Genomic DNA, 17,873 nt, shown 5'->3' with positions numbered 1-17,873 from the left:
ATCTTTACTAATATTATAAAGTTGAAGAGTTTGTTTCTTTGTTTGAACGCACTAATTTCAGGAACTGCTGGTCCGATTTGAAAAATTATTTCGGTATTATGATAGCCCATTTATCAAGGAAGGCTATAAGCTATAATCACGCTAAGACCAACAGGAGCGGAGCAATCCGGGTGAAACCGCGGGGCACACCGCACAGCTAGTTTCAAATATTTGTCTATTCACTTAGTCTTATTTTAGACCTTTTAAATATAACCACAGATAATATAATAGTATACTAGATGTAACTAACTGAAGACCATGTATGACATTTGTTTGGTTGAACGCGCTTATTTCAGGAAGTTCTGGGATTCATTGATAGGCATGTTATTTTTGTGTTCGGTAGTGAATTTGTCGAGAAAGGCTATATAAGGGTACCTACATTATGTTGCAACTTCTAGCCAATTTATCAAGTAAGTTTGAACGTAAGTTAACATAATATTAGATACCTACTAACTACTCCGCGTGTAATAAGTGCAGCTACTTATCATATTATTTATCAAACTCCGAAAAGCATTTATTATTCACAAGAGCCAACAAAAAACGATTATGTTATTGGTTCTTCCATCATTCAAACTTTAAGCGATCGTAGCGAAAAAACAATGCAAAAAAATATGATTCGATCGAATCGAAGATGATCTTAATTTGTTTCACCGGTGACCGGGCTTCGAATGTGAGACTCTAAATCGCTAATTCACGCTAAATTAAAAAGAAAGTGTTATGTACCTTTTGATTAGGCAATTGCTATAGAATTTTGATATGCCTAGAACGTTGAATATTTTAACACTAGAGAAACTCAATCCAGATTGTGAAAAAAAAACTGATTTTTAAACCATCACATAGTATGTACCATTTACTTCAATAAACAATTCAATCTATACTAGTAATATTATAAATGCGAAAGTAACTCGTGTCTGTCTGTCTGTTACTCAATCACGCCTAAACTACTGAACCAATTTGCATGAAATTTGGTATGGAGATATTTTGATACCCGAGAAAGGACATAGGCTACCTTTTATTGCGAAATAATAATATGTACCACGGGCGAAGCCGGGGCGGACCTCTAGTATCAAATAAATATCTAAAGTCTAAATCAAAATACTTCACAGTGAAGTATTTTGTTTTATAAGTTCAATATTTGTTTTGTATAAACACAATCCTCATATAAGTAGGGTAATACAACATTTAGCGGCATCGTCTACGATTAATCGACGACCCATTAGGCTCGATTAATAATCGACTTCAAACGGCTGCCTACTCGAATGGTCTAGTACAACGATACATTAATGTTATTGTTCATCTTTGATCAATTCATTGGAAATAGATTGGATGATTTATTTAAATCAGTAAGTGGAATACATCCAAGCATTCAATTTCCTATCTATTAGTGTGCGGGTTCCGTATAAACTGTTTATTTTGCGTGTAATTTTATGATGATGCACTAAATTTGTATTAAAATGAGGTGAACCGTGAAGAGAGAAATAGGTATACTCTATCCATACTAATATTATAAATGCGAAAGTAACACTGTCTGTCTGTCTGTTACTCAATCACGCCTTAACTACTGAACCAATTTGCATGAAATTTGGTATAGAGATATTTTGATACTCGAGAAAGGACATAGGATAGGTTTTATCCCGGAAATCCTACGGGAACGGGTTTTTCTTTGAAAACGCGGGCGAAGCCGCGGGCGGAAAGCTAGTAAACTAATAAGTACGTCTTTTAAAAAATAATTTAAAGCTGTTAAAGAGGTACATACTTACGTTAAACCATAATTATTATGTACCAAGATAGTTTCTAATTTAACTTAAGTATACTAATAAGACTGAAATAAATGAACACTCACCCTTACTAAATTTATCATCTTCACCCCACGCCTTCGGCACAGACAAGTTCAAAGGTTCGTCCTTCACAAACACACTATCACTGTTCCTACTACGCTGCAGCAATTGTTCCTGTAACCTATTCTGCACCAGCTTGTTCTCAGCCCTATCCTGACTCCGGTCAAACCGTTTCACACTCATCAACGAACTCACTGCCTTCCTGCTATCCTCCCTGTCGTTCAAACCCAGGATATACTCTATCGTATGTGGTGTTGGCTTTTTAGGCGGTTTCCCGTACACATGTGGATGCCACGAAAATTCAAACACGTCTTTACTGTCATTATCATCACTTTTACCACCTTGTTCACTGTCATTATCGATTGCTTCTTGCTTTTCACTGGTTGTGTCGTCTACAATAACGTCTCTATCGTCTTCGACGTTGATCTTCTCGTCGGGGCTACATATGCCCTCGTAGTCTGCGTACGCGTCCGTGCCTATGTCCTGTATGTCCTGGCCGATCGGGATGTAGCTGGAGACCACCGTTTGCATGTCTGTGCTGTGCGTGTCCACCGAATCTTGTGTGTCGCTCATCTGTGTCTCAATGTTTCGTTCGTGAATAGTCTTGCATGTTTGTTTTTATGATTGTATCGTTTAATAACTCCGGATTGACGGCTCTTTTGATCTCCTTTGAAGTGCTGAGCTTCCTGTAACAAACGATATGTGTTTGATTCAATTAGACTTGGTTTCAGTTATTTCGGGAGCTCACTTAACATTCGAGAATTGCAACTCTATTACGAATACGGCTGATTTATTACTGCCTAATTATAGTTGGGACATTATTTAAATAGATTGCTAATATCTGAGGAGATTGATATAAGAAAATTAATTCATATGCACATAATATTTTGTGCTAATCAATTATTAATTTATTTTGGATTTTTACTACATAAATTCTGCACATTGATATTAAGTGGGTTCAACAGGGTCTTGTATTGGTTGGACCTAAAGTATGATCATGCTACAGATTCCCTACTTCTAGTTTTTATTAAAAAGACACATTAAAATGTAGCAATCTATAACATACGAAGTATATTATTATTAGTCTGTGCTATAACTATTATATCCATTACTATGTTACCCTATGACCGAATCATTCCAACAACCTGCCCAGACCAAATCTCGTATAAATAATCAATTACAATTTAACAAAAAATAAAAATGTTGCTTCAAGCTATCAATAAGATAATTTAATGTACAGATAAATGCGCATTCGTAGTGTATCAACTATCAACATGAAACGCGAACACAAAACATTCGGTCAAGCGACCATTACTGAGCGTTGATTGATTTTTATTGGAGACTATTTAGGGTTGTCAATACGAACTTTTAGGAATTGGGAGTTGGGAATAAATTGACTGAATAAATAATAATATTAGTAATGAATTTAAGTAGACGTAATGAAAGTTTTGAAGATACATTATATATTAGAAATATAATTATAGATAGATTTAACTGTAAATTAAACGTAATGTTTTATGTATACAGTATAACTAACTGTAACCCACGGCGTTACTCGCGTACATTAACCGTCTAAAAGGTAGGTTCTAGACTATAATTTATCTCTGAAACACTCAGCTATTCATAGAGAAACAAACATTCATACATTCTTGCAAACTTTGGCGGTTATAAAATTGGTAGAAATCTAAATACGAATTCGTTGCTAAATACATAATTACTTAAAACTAGACATTTAGATATGTATGATAGCAAAATTGCCCGAAAATTTAAACGTTTCAAACTGAATACCATAAAGTGCGCGGTGGCAACCCTATGGATATTAAATTGCAACGAATCTGTACGTCGGCGGGTCTGAAATATCTTCATATGTATTCGGTTACAAAATTGTTTCTATTTTAGTATTTCATCAAGTGCGCTTTAAGCGTTTTAGAGGTTTACATCTACAGGAACAGACTAAATAATTGTAACTTGTAAGGTAATTTGATTTCAAATTATGAAGGTAGTTGGTAGTTTAGTTTAAATCGTAGTTTAATATTAATGTGTGTGCATTTGTTATGGAAATTGAAGTTTTATAAAACAATTGTTTTACACGTAACTAAGTTATGTTTAATTTACATTTGACATAAATCATAATATTATAATAATTCGATAAAGTTTTCCAATAAGCCTCGATAGTTTAAAAAATTCTGTACTTACATAGGTAACAACAATAAATTACAAGAGGAAATTCCCTCATATTAAATATATTCGAAAATGATTAAAACGGCGTATTTACCATTAGGTAAGTAACTAGGTATTTGCAGTGTGTAGAAATAATAGACTTTATGAATTTAGACTTCTAAATTCTAATAGGAAATCGCCACTTCCATCCACAATAATTAAACACACTATCCACCATTATAATTTCTTATCTTCCGACATAAAGATGGTAAAGAAAATCAATAATCCAATATCGTAGGAGCAAGGAAATCCGCGCCGTGTGTGGCCCCTTTGATACACCCGACAACACATATATACATCACCACGTCATTTTACACCACAAATATACACCTTAACAGCTTGTAATAAGAACCAGCGTCGAATTGAATTATGATTGTAATTTTTAATAGTCGGAAGTGGCGAATGTTTGACATTTGACAGAAAATCAAAGTGGACAGCATATTGCTACATTTCCTCGTATATTTTTGATTCCTTTGATTCGGCAGGATGTCTGCTGATGGCCGGACAGTTGTTATATAACGTATTCATAATATTATTATATGATCCATGATAAATTTATGCTAAATGTCGCAATAAATTATTTTATAAGTTTGTTGGCAACCCTTGTATTTCCAATAAAAGTTTCATCAGATAAGCTACTATTGAAAGTTCCGTCAAAATTAGTGCATTCGTTATAGCCCGAAAAACACACATACAGGCAAAATTTCAATAAATGAATTGTGTTCTCTTAATTTTCATTTATCTACCTGCTATTTTAACTTTAAAATTAAATATGAATTTGTATAGAATTCCAGTTTCGTGGAGTAGGTACCTACCTACAACTATATACCTACAACTTCTGTTTTTTACACACATATCTGTACATATTACTCTGATATAATATTTAAATAGGTATAAGTAGACAATTATTTCTCACAGAATATCATAAAAGATAAAATTTTACTTTGCCTCGCGACAACAAAACTTGTATTCAATGAAATAGGGGATGAAATGAATGGCGTGTAAGATAAAATACACATCAAATGGTAAGCTATTTTCTCGTAGATTATGTCTAAACTAAAATCTATAAAACTAGCAATTTTTTATATACTAGAACTGGTATAAAAATTAACAAAGTACCTATAACCTATCGTACATAATATGTAGGTACGTGTCGTAATGTAAATTTCGACTACTGAAAGAAAAATACAAATTATTACAAAATCGGGTAGTTACTTACAAATTTCAAAGCTTATTTTTATACAAAAGTGTTCTTCTTCATACAATATACACGTATGAAAATTAAAAGGCAAGCGAACACACGGGTAATAGCCAGTTATCTAACCAGTAAAGAGAAACAATGAATGCATTCCGCGCAGTTTGCATCGGCGTTACAATTTCATTAATTGCGCTTACTTTATACATTTCATTGACGTCATTAATCATATATAACATCTAATCATACAAAAGATACATACACGCCATTTTTAATTCTATAACAAGAAAAATAAAGCACAAATTGCAATTGAATCTTATTGTATTCGTAATCTAATTAATAAATAAAATTACGCACTTTTTTAAATTAATAATTGTTAGGTATTGTTATATTAATTTTGATTTGCTGAATTTGCATACAGGAAGAGTATGAACATTTTTATTTTAGTTAATGTACATACTTAATAGAAATAATTTAAGCGCTTAGTGTAGGGAAATAGTTATAACATAATATCAGTATTGAGAATTTAGATATTACTAGATTTCCGCCCGCGGCTTCGCCCGCGTTTGCAAAGGAAAACCCGCATAGTTCCCGTTCCCGTGGGATTTCCGGGATAAAAACTATCCTATGTGTTAATCCAAGTTACCCTCTATATGTGTGCTAAATTTCATTGTAATCGGTTCAGTAGTTTTTACGTGAAAGAGTAACAAACATCCATACATCCATACATCCATACATCCTTACAAACTTTCGCCTTTATAATATGTATTAGATGTACATGTTTCATAATTCATATAGGTTGCGAATATCGATAAAAGGGTTGAATTGTTTTTAAAGTTTATGTAACTATGTGAAATTCTTAATTAAACCACAACTTCAAAATTCTTGAGCAGATGTTCATAGAGTTATACGATCTTTTCAGAAAGTTTACTAATGCCTAGGTACTTTGCATTATAAATAACTAGCGGTCCGCCCCGGCTTCGCCCGTGGTACATATTTACGTTTTCTCTACATAAAAACCATCCTCGTACCTACTTAATAAAATAAAATAAGGAATATAATTCAAGGAATATAATAAAAAAAGAATTATCGAAATCGGTTCAGCCGTTCTCGAGTTATGCGCTTACCAACACATTTTGCGATTCATTATTATATATAAAGATTAGCACACTTATTGACTCGTTTTAAATTCTAAGAAGTGTTTGTAAATCATATACTAATAACTAACCTATACTATACGTAATTATTAATTGAAGTACCTATGTATATAATATATAACTTGCAGTCTAAGTACGATAGGAAGCTCAGCTTTTGAAATAAGTTATCCATCTAATGATCTAAGGGCTGATTTTTCAATCCTTGGTTAAAACTTATTCGTCGAATAAAGTATAAAACTACCATTTTAAAAACGTATTCTAATTGACCGTATTTGACAGTTTACGTGACATTTTAATATTATCGTGTAATACTTTATTGGACGGATAAGTTTTATCCAAGCATTGAAAAATCGGCCCTAAGGATAATAGTTAATAATTAGACAAAATCATTTAAAATTAACTTTAACTATCTCTTGTAAAATATTAAAAAAAAAAACAATACCTACTCGATAATGATTTAATTTTTCTCTTATCTTAATTTGATTTCAATAGAGTCTATTTATTTATAATTTGCAATTATCTCTGAATCTTTCAATCCTATAAAGCTACAATTTGTAATATAAATAAGTAAATAAAAGAAATGGTTAAAATTCAAATTTACTTCAGTATATATCCAATAAACTATAGAAATAAATGTACACGTGAAATCATAATAATATGTATAAACTATAAAGCGAATATGTATTATGAGGAAGTTATAGAATTCTGAATTCGACGTCCCCCGCGAATAATCCGGTAATGACCTATTACGGGGTTTTTCATGTTATGCGTTTTTCGGCATCTAGAAGTTAAAATACACCATGTAAATTTTTTTCAGAATTTTTCTATCTTTATTTACGAAGATATGAAAAATTACGCGTATATTCCGTAAAATAACATTAAAATGTATTTTAAACGAATAATATGGTTTTAGATCTTTACGAAAAATAATATCAATATGCTTCGACAGTAAACATTGTTACGATATTATTCAGGTAAATAGTTTTCTACATTATTTAAGTAAGTGCTAGTGCAGGCTTATTCGGGGTTTTATTAAGAAATCGATTTCCAGATACATTCATTATGGAGTGCAAGTATGCAAGGTATTTTTTTAAACACTTTCTATTACTGAGCAAATGATTTATTTACACGGCCTTAGAAAAATTAAAAGAGATGAAAGTTTGATAGATAAACGAGGCAGGCATCAGAATAGACCACATCGAAACCTTCATCTTCATCTTCATTAGATGCTGGTCGTCCGACTCAGGTTCTACCTGCTGCCCACAGTAAGCCCCCATCAGTATGGCTTCATGCCACAGAGGAGCACCGAGGACGCCCTCTATAGACCGGTGGGCCACATCAGAAATAAAAGGGAGGAGAAGAAGATTTCTGTTGTGGTATTTCTGGACATAAAGGGAGCCTTCGACAGCGCCTGGTGGCCAGTCATAAAGGTGCGGTTGGCCGAAGTTGGGTGTCTGGGGAACGTAAGGCAGTAATCAGCAGATACCTGAGTGGAAGAGGTGTGAAAGTTACCTAACTTTCACACCTCTTGTCCCCCGCATACCTGCGGGTGTGAAGTGAGTAGAGAGACCAACAAGGGGTGCGTGCAGGGTTCCATAGGTGGGCCGCTCCTATGGGACCTCTTGCTGGATCCTCTGCTGTGGATGTTAGAGGAGATGGATGTGTTTTGTCAGGCTTTTGCCGACGACATTGTGCTAGTGTTTGATGGAGATACTGCTTTAGAGGTAGAGACGAAGACAAACTGCACATTGAGGAAAATTGACGAATGGGGTGTCAGAAATAAACAAAAATTCGCACCACACAAGACATGTGCCCTGCTCTCGACACGAAAATTAAAATTTGACATGCCACGACTTGTAATGGGGAGTGTGGACATCCAATATTTCGAAAGTATTAAGATACTGGGCCTTACTATTGATGGTGGCCTGACATTGACTGAAACGTCGGGAGCGTTTGCAAAAAGGCAATCGCCCGTTATAAGCTACATATTAGCAAGAGCAGCTAGAGTAAGTTGGGGGCTTAACCCGCAAGTAGTTAAGACTATATATATCGCAGTTATGAACAGGACGCAGGTTTGCAGGACAGGGAGGTGGAACGAATGGCTCTTGCGATTGAGGACCCACATCCGGCAGAGCAGGTAGAGCTGGGGCTCGGCTTGATAAATGAGGACACCTATGCTGACGTGGTTAACAGCCACGTCCACAGGGTCTATACGGACAGCAGCAAGATTGAGGGTCGAGTCGGAGCCGCCCTTTCCGTATGGAAAGGTGATGCCGAGACAAAGGCCATTAAGCTTGCGTTGCCACCGTATTGTACCGTCTATCAGGCTGAGCTCCTAGCGCTCAAAAGAGCAGTAGACATAGCCTGCAAGAGTGGAGCGGCAAAGGTCGGTGTCCTTATTGACTCCAGATCGGCGCTCCAGGCGGTTACCCTGAGTTCCCCTCATCCCCTGACTGTACAAACACGGGCGGCCCTCCGAAAAGCTTCATTGCAGAGCCGGGAGGTCTCCCTGTTTTGGATAAAGGCGCACGCAGGGCGGGGAACGAACGGGCAGACGAGTTAGCCAAGGAGGCCGCTCTGGGGTTGAGGAGGAAACCGGATTACGATATGTGTCCTGTTTCATTCGTCAAGCGTATTTTGAGACAGGCTACGATCAGCGAATGGGATAGGAGATACGATGTAGGAGGAACGGCCGGAGTCACGAAGCTCTTTTTCCCAAGCGCTGCTGCTGCATACAAGGTAGTCGGGAAAAAGACATCACACACCACACCACACAAGTACTGACTGGTCACGGTGGATTCGCATTCTGTGAGGTTCTGATTAAATTTTTAACTGTAATAGGACCATAGTATAATTTTCATGATTATGTAATCATGTGTAATAGTCGTGTCTTCAGTGCAGTGTCTATTTTTTATAATAATAATAACTATCGTGTTTTGTGAAACAATCCAAAGTTGTTTCATTTACTAAAATGTCCTGTATTTCATAAAATATACTATAATAATAATCAAATAATACTTAAGTAAACTATTCGAATAAACAGTAATAGTTATAACAATAAAATGTACGTTACTGTTAAACAATCGAATAACCAAATAATAGATTTTTACAAATGTTCAGTATACAAAACAAATAACACGAATATTAGCGCAACAAGATTTTACTGTTGCTGTCGAAAATATAAATTTACACGAACAATATCGTAAGTGACATTACTGACCAGAGCTTGACCTACACTAGTATAGTAAAATGCATCCAGCTAAATTATAACGAAGCCCTTGGGACTACTTAAATTTTGTTGAAATAACCAGATAGCTGAAAAAATTAGCTTCCATATGCGATATTAAAAGTCTCTTATACTTGTTGTTTAATGGAGTTATTAAGGAAAAATAGTTTTTTATTTTTCCTGAACATTTTGACTTTTACGATTACCGGATTATTCGCGGGGGGCGTCGAATTAAGGTACGTACTCTTATACCAAATGTATGGAAATATACGCCAAGTAGGCTATCAGGGACATTATCAGCAAGCGTGGAAACCGGCCGGAAATGTCCATAAAAAGAAGAGATTTAAGGAAACTTGATAGAAATCTATATAAAATAAAAGGTAAATTTTCAGCGTAGATATATATTTCATTGAAAGAACTTAATCAATACACGCACACAACGATTCCATTAACTTGTTACATTTTTAAACTTTTAGATAAGGTTACATCTTTTAAACTATGCAACGGATTTAGGTGCGACTTTTTTTAATAGATAGGTAACCTAGGTTCTCAAGGAAGGTTTTAGAACATCATGGGCGAAGCCGCGGATGACAAATTGGTTAATGTATTTTAATCTTAGACAATAATCAATTCAATCAATAATCAAACAGACAAATTTATGACATACGTAATTATTAATATGTATAACAAATCCGCTTTAAATAAATCGCATAATCTATTTTTTATCAAAATTTATTTAAAAGACATGATTGTACTTCTTGCTGTAATTTTATTTACTCGGAAATATTTTTATAAGTAAAGCATTGATTTTTGAGGGTTTCCTATAGTTACATATATACATACATATTATATTATACAATAAATAGTACCTATGTAACTATTAATTTTTAATATCACACCATCAACCATCCCAATAAAAATATTAATGACAGATCGACGTTTTAAATGGATAATGTTTCATCAAAGCCATTATCAATAAAGATACAATAATATAAATTACTCCTTTGTGAAACAATGACATAAGAACAACAGACTGAACTTATCTCGATGAAATTTGGCATAGATATAGATTATTATAGTCCGGAATAGCTCATAGACTAAACCGCGGGAGATATCTAAAAAATAAATAAAGTAAATATTTTGATAAAAATGTCAATAATTACATAATGAATAGGCTACAATCAAAATATTTAATTACTCATGGTAATCATGCATATCATTGACATACCTAATTAATCAAACGGATTAACGTTCAGGAATTCCCAAAAAAAAATAAAAACAAACGATTATTTTCCGTCACAGATAACCGCTTATAATATAGATGTTATTGAACCATTATAATCACTTAGCACGGTATTAATATCTCGATTAATTATCTCACCTGACCGGTTCGGAATCCGTGACAATCACAACACGTAAAAAGGTCACAGAGTAAAAAGCTTGAGCAATCCGTCAATTAGCGCGTTTCCGAACGTCAACGCATTATGGCGGGAACAATGGACCGGGGCGAGCGGTGCTAACGCGACGATCCTCACAGTTAGACTAACTCACATCCAAATCGCTTAATTTTATGAGTTGTTGCCTTCTCCACCCCCTCGCTGTGAGCGGCGACGTGACTTTTGTAAGACGCACACTTTTGTAAGAAGCACATTGAACGAACAGTAGTTCGTAGTGTCAATGTGCTTATTCTTTTTATATTTTATAGTTCCTAATGAATGTTTTGTATATTTTACTAAATTAACTTTTTCCATTTTAGATTGACAGCAACGTATGGAATTTATTTTAATCAAGGTCCTATTTAACGAAGTAAAAATAAATCTAAAATGGATTAAATAAACGTCACATTGAGTTCGGCAAAAATTAGGTTAGATTTATTTATAATTTTTATCTAACATTTACCGCTTAGCCCTAGTAACTAGACGTATCTTAAAAATGAGTGCCTGTATTCATATTACTGTTTAGATCATTACTTAATGATCTAAGTATTACTGTGTGTTTTTATAATATTGCATGAAGTTTGCCAATATTCTTAATGTGTAGTGCCGAATTCAAATTCTAACAATGATTTTTTTATTACATGCAAGAGGAATATTACGACGCTGAATTATGTTTCAGTGCGACTTAACTTGTATTAAATGAGCTAAACAAGGTACGGATCTTTCAACGAAAATGACTGTTCATAATTACTATCAAATCAAAACACTCTATGGTGCACCAAACTGTATACAGAAATACAAATAAATTTAACAGATATCAGAAGACCTATATTTAATAGTCAATTAATAATTTGTCATCTAACGATTATCATTTCCCGATAACTTTTAACGCTTGTATCCATTACACACACCTTGTTCCAAATATAATTATCAGTGAACATCTATATGTTATTGTTAAAAGTGTCTAATAAAATAACGGCTATAATGTTGTTATCTAGCAAATGAATCAACGATACTTAATGTATTATTTAGTGATAAAGATATCAAATGGCGTTAACGTATTAGCAGATAAGGCTAGCTTCGTTTTTATTGATTCTATATCGATTTAGTTATGTGCTTGATAATTATAAGCTTCCTTGATATGTCGTTTTCAGATTTTAATGCATACGTTTAGGAATTATATAATTTTATTGTTATGTTTACTGACAGACTTGATAAAAAAGGATAGTCGGCTGATTAAAATACGCATGCGCGCATTATGAATGAAACTTACGTTTATCAAATATCAACAAATTTTTACAATTAAAAAGGGTTCTTTTTAAAGTATTTGCAAATTATAACTTTTCACTTAACGTGATATTTAATCATCACGTAAAAATTATACATGGTCAGATGGAATAATATTTGAACTAAAACATGAACAAACATACAGAAACATAGTATTTTTAATAACAAAATAAATTTAACATTGGAATCTTTGCTACTTTTATAAGAAGTCTCAAATATCTTTTAAATATATTGATATGAAAAAGAACAAAGCTTGGATTAAGCTAATACTATTCACGTATTAAAAATAGACGATTTGAATTTAATTCGATCATAAATATCATATTATCAAACGAATTAATTTTATCAGTGTTGCCTATTTAATAACTATAAATATGTTTATTATACATTATCTTAAGAACATAACAAGTATACTACTTTTTATCAAACGAGATAGACATAGTTAATGTTAATCTATTTTCTTTTACTTTTCCAATTTAATTTTTACATATTATCATCAAATATATACTAATATTATTTGTTAAAACTATTAATCATTCGAAAATAAACTACATTTTAGAAAATAACACAGTGCATTATCCGTAACTGATAAAAAACTTAACAATCTTAACCTGACGCCATTACAAAGTCACTTCTCACAAAGCGTTTAGCGCGAGCACAGTAGCAATAACTCAGCGCAGGAAATCACGTCATCGCTCTATTACAGCACGCACACAGCTACACGCTCTCGCACACTACGACAGTTCTATAATGATACGTGTGATCCGGGCGCTAGTTTAGGATGCGGGGTTTTGAAACAATTTGTAATTTTGAAAGTGAAATTAATTTCGATTTGGTTTAATACAATTCTGATATCAGACATTCAAATGTGGCGACTTTTTATCATTTTATGTGAAGTTTATAAATATAAACTTACGAGAATTCGTATCTTATCATTTACTTTTTTCAAATAGCTATTTCACAAGCTCCGTAAAGTACGATTTATTTTATACTCACGTCAAATATCTGCCCCAAATTCTTTTCTTTTCCAATATTAAAAGAAAGACTTGAAATAGGTGAATCCTTCATCAAGTTCATAACGTAAATTTAAGAAATGGAACAGTTTATAGCACTGCAAATTACATAAAAAAAATCTTGCTATTGAATTATTTTTTATTTTCACTACAAACACATTATTCACAAATCCCATTCCAATATTTACAAAAAACAAACTCCAACAACTTCATTAAAAAGTCGCACCCTCATTCAGCGCATGTTCTATACCGCTAATTGTGTGCGTATCCATCAAGTTAATACATCGTAACCGTTTGACATGTTAACGATGTTTTGTGTGTGTGTGTGTGTGCTTCACCAAATACCTGTATTTGTTTAGCGCCCTAATAGCTTATGGCCAATAAGCTCACTCTAACTCACTCAATACTCAAATTTGATAAAGCTCCAAAAATGAATATGTATATCTTAATCTTATATATGTATATAAATCTCGTGTCACAATGTTTGTCCTCAATGGACTCCTAAACCACTTAACCGATTATAATAAAATTCGCACACCATGTGCAGTTCGATCCCACTTGAGAGATAAGATAGTTTAAACATGTAGGTACCACGGGCGAAGCCGTGGCGGACCGCTAGTAATATTATACATATAAATTATTTCAGGACATTTTTCACACACGGAACGATCTGATCCCATAAGCCTTTCGCTTGTGTTATGGAAACCAAATGGCTGATAAACATAACGTACGTACGTACATATATGTACTATACAATTTTTAATACAGCACATTAAATTCTTTTATAGAATATACATAGATAATTGACACCCAGACACAGAGGTAACGTCGATGTTCGCGCACAAATATTTGCCCTGGGTGGGAATCGAACCCACGATCTCTGAGTTCGAAAAGCTTGACTCAAATTCAAGCTCAACTAATCAATTCAGTAAAACTTAGAATATAACATAGGGCCAACATAACTTAATCTCATCTCAACTGAAGTAACAATTCAATTTGTTCAAACTTAAGCTAGGCTTTCAAGTTTCAACTATGACAAACTTGGAAGTTATCAAGCTAACAAATCAAAGTGTTTTAACCGACTGTAAAGAAATGAGGAACACTCCATCATTTTTATATGAAAAATTTCACATTTTCACCCCATACATTTCATCAACATGTCATAATTTAGATGAAAGTGTTATTTAAATCGATTTAGTACTTTGAGGACCATTTACTTATTTAGTTCTTTTTTTTTCTGCAAATTTGTCAGCATCAAAAGTAAATACCTATTACCTATTAAAAAAAGAGCGTGTGTGTCGAGCACACGTGTGAGAAGTGAAACTTCTTTGGGGAGATTCAGAGATACCAAAATCGTCGCCTTACTCCATGACGTGATGGTATTGCCATGACGCGACGCGACCTTGAAATTTTACTCTCGATGCGCCTAATGAAGTTTCACTTCAAAAGTATAATAACATTTCTTTTATTTTTTAATCAATGTATAAAAATAATTATTAATAACCATTTCTTGCACTAATATTAATAGTTAAATACCTTTTTCCCATCAAGAAATGCATTATGTATGTATGTTTGTTCAAGTGACACAGCCTTAATTACTCTATTGTTCTGTGCTTTATAATATGAGCTACATACAGAGATGGATTGAGAACGAAAATTAAAAAAAATAAATACATTTAGTACAGAAAAAAAGCATTATTCATATTATTTCCAATCATTAAGTTTTGAAAAATTAACTTAAATAGAGATAGAGTTAAATATTTAGCATACGAGGTACAACACTGACTTTCATTAGATTTGAAAAGCCCAGGCAAATAAATTATACACTATATAGGGGCACTGAAATGCAATGCTACTGCATCATCACAGATTTTGCTCTTTTTTAATATGCCTGCATGTTTTTTAACAGTAAGTAAGTAAGTTTATTCTGCATAAATAAATACTTAAATATAATGCACGCCCATAGAGAAAGTAATCCGGCCCTGGCTGTATGATATGTACCTACATTAACGGTATATTATAATTTATAACGTTGCATTCTTTTAACCGATTTAATACGCGTTTTATCAAACGACTGGGGACAATACGTTATTATTACATTATATGTAACTAGTTTAAGTTGATGTATATCTTGGAAATTAAAGACTTTAATTTTTTTTTTTTTTTAAATTAATGACCAAGCTCGAAGAAGTCAGGAGGATATCGCGTTTAAAGTCCGTTAATAAGGCTCTATATTCACAAAATGTTATAAAACTCATAAAAACTTATAACTTATAGGTACTTACATAAGTATCTTCTTTGCCATCTTCATTAAAATAAGTTTAATCATACGTAGCTTGGAGCAGCTAAAAATAAAATATAGTCTCGGAATATACATTAATAGGAACTTAAATAAATATTATTCGTAATATGTAGTATGTACGCTGTACATGTGTACATGTGTAGTACAGCTTATTTGTAGTTTTCATTGCCTACGCCGTAGCAAACTGCTACGCTGTTTTTATGTTTATTTGTGAAAATAACAACACGCTTATTGGAGCATCATAATGTATTGTATACTATATCGTGGTAAGTTATCTACCTATCAACAAATTATGTTATTATATTTTTGAACTATTGTTTCATATAATTAATAGACAGCATCTGTGTACAAGCGTATAAACGAAAGCTCCCCGTGTTTGTCTGTTTGTTTATCCTATAACGACATCCATTCCCCACAATATATCGACATCATTATTAATTTTCATCCCTTGCAAGTATCGTTTCGCCGACAACATAAGACAATTAATGAAACGAAATCCAATCTTCCTTCATATACAATCTCAGGAACTACTGGTCCAATTTGAAAAATTATTTCGGTGTTAGATAGCCCTTTTATCGACGAAGGCTAATAGGCTATAATATATCATCGCGCTAAGTCCGACAAGCGGAGCGCTGCGGATAAAACCGCGGGGCACAGCTAGCACTATATAATATTAATATGATCACATTCACACGTTGGAAACATTATAGATTTTATATCAACCTATTATAATGCATTACAGGAACATTAAAAGTATTATTTAACGTCTGTTTTACTACCGTGGGTCATTATCAGTGGTTTCCGAGAAATCATTAAATACTACAAAAGCTTTGGTTTCTATATTAATGTTTGAAAGTAATCCTTTGAAGTATTGTTTGATTGTTTATAATCTTAATAGTTTAATATTCTGCTAATTTTGTGATAAATGAATGCAATTATTTTCTGAAGTAACTAGGTAAGTACTAAAACTTGAAATTGGTTTGACTTTTTTCTAATTCATACCAATTTAAAACCTTTAGGTTTTTACTAATTTTCACATTAAATTTAAAATGTTAAATCTACTTTTCTCAGGTTTCTTAGACCATAGAAAACCGTCGTAAATTAAGAGTTTAATTCGTGACCTGTATCTAAGCTGGCAGATTATATCAAGATTTCAAAAATAAAACAAATATTTATGCAATAAGTAATGAATCAATAACAAAAATAAAAATACCATCACCAAGAGCAATTTTTATTACAACTCACATATAATTTTGTCAACTAGATAAACGAAAACTGTAAAACAAATGAAACTTAATGGGTAATAATCTCAAGTTTGAACATACGCTCAGCTCAATATTAAGAGACGACTATTAAGACATCAATTAAAATCCATCCAATAGAGAGGTTAACAAAAAAAATCATATAAAAAGACATCTTCATCACGTGGGTCGGTTTTTTGTTGGATTTAAACGTTTACGGCTATGAAATTTTTGAGTTGCCAGAGTTAAGAAAATGTTTAGAATTATTTAAAATTTTATACCTACATCCCTACTAATATTATAAATGCGAAAGTAACTCTGTCTGTCTGTCTGTCTGTCTGTTACGCTTTCCCGCTTAAACCTCTCAACCGATTTTGATGAAATTTGGCACAGACAATCTTTAGACCCTGAGAAAGAACATAGGCTACCTTTATTTATTTAAATATGTACCACGGGCGAAGCCGGGGCGGACCGCTAGTACTAAATATAAAACTGAATAAGTACAATAGTCTTGTATTTTTAAATACAACCTTATCAATTAGGTAAAACATATGATTATAGTTATTTAATGCACTTTGCTTGTGAATATTTTTGTACGAAATTTATAAATAATCTTAAGTATACATAAAAATGAATCGCAAAATGTGTTGGTAAGCGCATAACTCGAGAACGGCCGAACCGATTTCGATAATTCTTTTTTTATTATATTCCTTGAAGTACGAGGATGGTTTTTATGTAGAGAAAACGTAAATATGTACCACGGGCGAAGCCGGGGAGGACCGCTAGTAGTAAATATGTATGTTACATAGCTGCTCTACAATTCATTAAGTCCTTTTTAAGCAATACATAATTTTATTTTTAATTAATTATACATTCTTAATTGCAATAATTTAAAAAGGAAATATTTTACCACTAGCAA

General features: G+C 33.1%; 1 protein-coding gene across 1 annotated transcript in view; it reads right to left on the bottom strand.

Annotated features, from left to right (window-relative positions):
• Positions 1-11,216, bottom strand: part of LOC149479659 (uncharacterized) — a 56,950-nt gene extending 45,734 nt beyond the window's left edge. The window contains exons 1-2 of the mRNA XM_089708095.1: positions 11,057-11,216; positions 1,883-2,563 (exon numbers count right to left, since the gene is read on the bottom strand). Of these exons, the coding sequence (XP_089564221.1) occupies positions 1,883-2,450 (568 nt within the window). The 5' untranslated portion in view covers positions 2,451-2,563; positions 11,057-11,216. The remainder of the gene's footprint in view (positions 1-1,882; positions 2,564-11,056) is intronic.
• Between the last annotated feature and the right edge of the window lie 6,657 nt (positions 11,217-17,873).

This window comes from Colias philodice, chromosome 20 (genome assembly GCF_061535455.1).
Source record: "Colias philodice isolate Cphi_HAF_F1 chromosome 20, ilColPhil1 Martin Lab GWU primary, whole genome shotgun sequence".
Taxonomy (NCBI): domain Eukaryota; kingdom Metazoa; phylum Arthropoda; class Insecta; order Lepidoptera; family Pieridae; genus Colias; species Colias philodice.
This window is presented reverse-complemented; position numbering and strand designations above follow the sequence as displayed.